This window comes from Nuphar pumila, unplaced genomic scaffold (genome assembly GCF_984573655.1).
Source record: "Nuphar pumila unplaced genomic scaffold, dmNupPumi1.hap1.1 HAP1_SCAFFOLD_1714, whole genome shotgun sequence".
NCBI classification, from domain to species: Eukaryota; Viridiplantae; Streptophyta; class Magnoliopsida; order Nymphaeales; family Nymphaeaceae; genus Nuphar; species Nuphar pumila.
Window position 1 is genome coordinate 2937 of NW_028323747.1, and position 3812 is coordinate 6748.

The window sequence follows — 3812 nt, forward strand, 5'->3', positions numbered from 1 at the left end:
GCGGTAAGCTTAGTCCGGTTAAATTATCGGCACTAGTGAGAGCCGTACACCTTCCAGCCAGTAGCGCTCATGAGTGCAGACATTTGGATGCAGTTGTAGCGTGGGAGAGACAAGGACCGCTCTGCAAGTCATATAATAATAATAATCATCATGATACTAGATGCCATGGCCTTGACCACATCAGGCTTCTACCTTCATGTCATGTTGTGGATATGTCCGGCAAGAGATCTGCTGACTCAGCCATGCCTACAATATCTATGAAATAGACCGCTCTGTCGCATGCTGACCTAGCATGCTGACCCTGACAGTATGCAGGGCATAGCGTTATTTACGTGGGAGACCGCGTCAAACCCGAAGACGCAGCTGAACGGCAAATCCTCCAACTTGAACCACATCATCCTCAACAAGATCTACCCAAATCTCACGACACCGGACGATATCCCCTGGGCAGACCTCCTGATAGTGATGGTTGCGACCACCTCGTGCACGCCTCCTTCTTCCAGAAGGTCTGTGCCGTCATGCTCGACCCGGTTCAAGCCACCTGCCTTGTGCCGCAAGGCTTCTACAACACCCTGTCACCCGACTTCCTCGACAACGCAAACCGGCTGTTCATGTTTGGCATGCTGCCGTACCTCTTTGGCTTGGGCGTGATCTTCATCACGGGGACGAACTTCATGGTGAGAGCGAGGCCTTGCTTCCACGCGTGCCAGCACAGTCGGAGCAGTAAGACTACGCAGGACGATGTTCACGCCCATCGGCAGCTGTTCTCAGAGTTGCTGGTGGCGGAGGACGTGGACTTGGGCTCGCGCCTCCACTTCCTCGGCTTCAAGGCCACCGTTTTGCACGAGGAGCTTGCTTGGGGAGAGGTGCGTGCAAGTTCATGACACGTTTCTCATCTTACAACACTGCCGCATTCACATGGATGCGGCAGTGTTGTGGTAATTATGGTATTAGTGTACCATTTTCCTCTTGGTCCCGATAATAGGTAGAAAAATCATGAATATTTATACCTGTAGGTACCTTGAAAAGCCTTGAAAGCCCTGTTGCGTTGAGTGACTTGGCCAATTGTTGTCTAGACTACGGTATGCGATGTCAGATCAGATCTGTTCCTGCCACATCTTGCGATGCCAGATCGGGATTTCATCTTTTCTGCCAGGAATGCACGCAATATCAACCGGTGTTCATCATACACCGGAGATTTCATCATAAATTTGACAGTCTAATGAATGAATGAAGCAGGCAACAATCAGTGATGCACCAGCATGTAATCGGCCCCATTTGTGTTCCCAGAAATCTTGCATTTTCAGGCATCGCGACCCCCAAAATTATAGGGTCTGGCAAAGCGCTGGCAACAATGCTTTATAACCTTCTACTGATCATGAGCCGTCCTGACAAATGTATGCACATGACCTGCAGGTACCCCTGCCTCCCCGTGAGATCTGGAAGCAGCGCAACCGCTGGGCCAAGGCCGGCCACCTCTACATCCTCGACAAGGACTCCGACTTCTGGAAGCATTCCCCGCACATGAGCGCCCTCAACAAGCTGTGGTACTGCGTGCCGATGATCATTCAATTCGTGTCCTTGTACTCAGAGCCCATCACCATCTTCACCCCACCCCTGTGCATTCTCGGAGGACTCTGCCCCTACGGAATGTCTCGCAGCCTCTGGCTGACTCACATCGCGGTCCTGCTGACTGGCATTCTGACGTTCTGCCTGCCGACGTTTTGCCGCCCGTGGCGATTCATGTCCACCCACATCTCAATGCGCGTTCAGCTGCTTGTCGGCATGAAAGCGGCTATCAACACGCTGCTGGTCAAGAGCGGGCTGAAGCAGCCGAGCGGGTTCAAAACCAGCCTGAAAAACGGAGTCAACAGCGCACCCGCCTCAACCATCGTCAACGTCGGCGGAGGGGCGGCGAATCCCTCAGATGCCCCTTCCTGCAGGAGCTATCTCCCGTACGACGGAACACTCAACTTCTGGGTCATTCTTGTCGTGTGCTTCGCCTGCTTGGGCGCTGCGGGGGTCGGCCTGTGGAGGGTCGCGGCCAACGACGACCTGCTGTCGATTGAAGGCACTCCGAGGAGCGATTTGAGGCTGCTGTCGGTCGTCTTTGCTCTGTGGGAGGCGATCCCCGGCCTCGTGTTCATCTGGTACTGCGCGCTATAACTCGGCTCCCTGGACTCTGAAGATCTGGGTGCCGACGGTCTGCATCACTATGGCGTTGCTCATCATCGCCATTGAAGTGCGGCTCGGCTGGCAGTACCTCTCTGGACGCTGGGACTACATCTTTGGCTACGACATCAACTACAGCTGAGAGCGGCTTACTTGTGCACCTTTTCAGTCTACGCTTTACCACCTAGAGCTGTCGTGACCTGGTCGCACATGCGTTAACCAAATGAAGTTCAAGACAAGACGACCCATCTAATGTCATTACGATTGAAAAAATTATTCTATTCATCAAACGTTTTGCGCACACACCGAGAACCGCATATTTCAACATAACCAGCCGATGTTGCCTACAGCCGAGCTGGCCTGCTTGCGTCTTCTGCAGCAATGGCTCTCAGCTGATGGTACCGTTTTTGCATTAGCCAGCCTGACAGTTTGACACTCCAATAAGGGTAATAAGATCTAGGCAACGGCGTAGAGAACACCACACCAGTGTATCTCTGTTGGTAAATGTCCATACTGCAATACTATCAGGACTGTAACAGAGCACAGCACTGTATCTTCTTGCCCCAGCACAGGAACTGGTGGGCTACCATTGTTCTGAGAACATAACGGAGATGTCCTTCACGCATCAGTACCAGTCTCTAGTGGTGCTGAGGCCATCTTCAGTTGAAACTTGCATGTTGATGGTGATGATAGCACTGATTCCTAAGTAGTTCTTGAAGTGCCAGTGTCCATGTGGATGCGGTAGTGTTGTAAAAATCTTCATCATCGACAAGTACATATATCCCATGAACGACCAGGGTAAACCTGGTCTGTAGCTCTGTCTTTATCTATACATTTGGTCTCTAGCTCTGTAAATTGTTTTGTATGGCACCCACTCGAATGTTGACTGTGTATAGGCCATGCTGCGAGGTATCAAGACTGTTCCGGTGACTTTGCTTGTGGGAGAGGCAGTGCTCTTGGGGCCTTGCTGTTACTCCCGACCAGTACTGGACTCCAAGGAGGCCATGAGAATGATGATATATCATGTTACCGCACTACCACATCCTCAACGGCGTTGGCAACTCCAAAAATTAAGTACTATTGGCTATCATTCTGTCGGTTCTGTCGGTTGCCTGACAATTATATACATTGCTATCCAGCGATGTCAGGGCATGCAGCGAAATCGGTGAATTCGCTTTGGAGGGATCATGTGCGTGCCCTTACAGAACCCTGTTGCACGTTCCTCGTTCCTGGTCAGTGTTGCTCGCTCGTCACCTACCGCGACAGAACTGCAGTATTGTAACAACCCTCAACTGCTGCCCTCTCTCCCCCCTAACCCCTAACCCCTGCGGGGTTGGGGGCGGTGGGAGAGAGGCCCAAGGTAGGTAAATGTTGACAGCTTTGAGCTGCCACCAGCCCCCTTCCTTGCTCTGTCTGCAATCATAACACGAGAGCGAAGGCCCGTTCTCCCCCATAACGAAGCCGTCTGCTTGTCGACGGTTACCATCAATTTCTTATTTACAACGATTCCACTTCACTTTGGCACTCCTTGCACTTTCTTGGGATTCGTGTTGTCTTACTGACTGGATGGCCTGGTCCAATGAGTGTGCTGCAGGTAGCCTGACTGCCTGCCTGACCTGACCAGAAGACCACGAGACCAA

The 3812-nt window shown here is 52.0% G+C and overlaps 1 protein-coding gene across 1 annotated transcript; it reads left to right on the forward strand.

Annotated features, from left to right (window-relative positions):
- The first annotated feature begins 518 nt into the window (after positions 1–518).
- On the forward strand, positions 519–2166 carry LOC149809136 (uncharacterized). The gene is made up of 2 exons (XM_089994992.1): positions 519–866; positions 1417–2166. Exons 1-2 carry the CDS (start codon positions 519–521, stop codon positions 2164–2166), a joined length of 1098 nt encoding a protein of 365 aa, XP_089851118.1.
- The last annotated feature ends 1646 nt before the right edge of the window (positions 2167–3812 follow it).

Bases quoted from the DNA above. Each gene is read 5' to 3' on its own strand.
- LOC149809136 (XM_089994992.1), top strand. From the start codon at position 519: ATGCTCGACCCGGTTCAAGCCACCTGCCTTGTGCCGCAAGGCTTCTAC. The intron at 867-1,416 runs GTGCGTGCAAGT...CATGACCTGCAG, and splicing joins AGGAGCTTGCTTGGGGAGAG to GTACCCCTGCCTCCCCGTGA.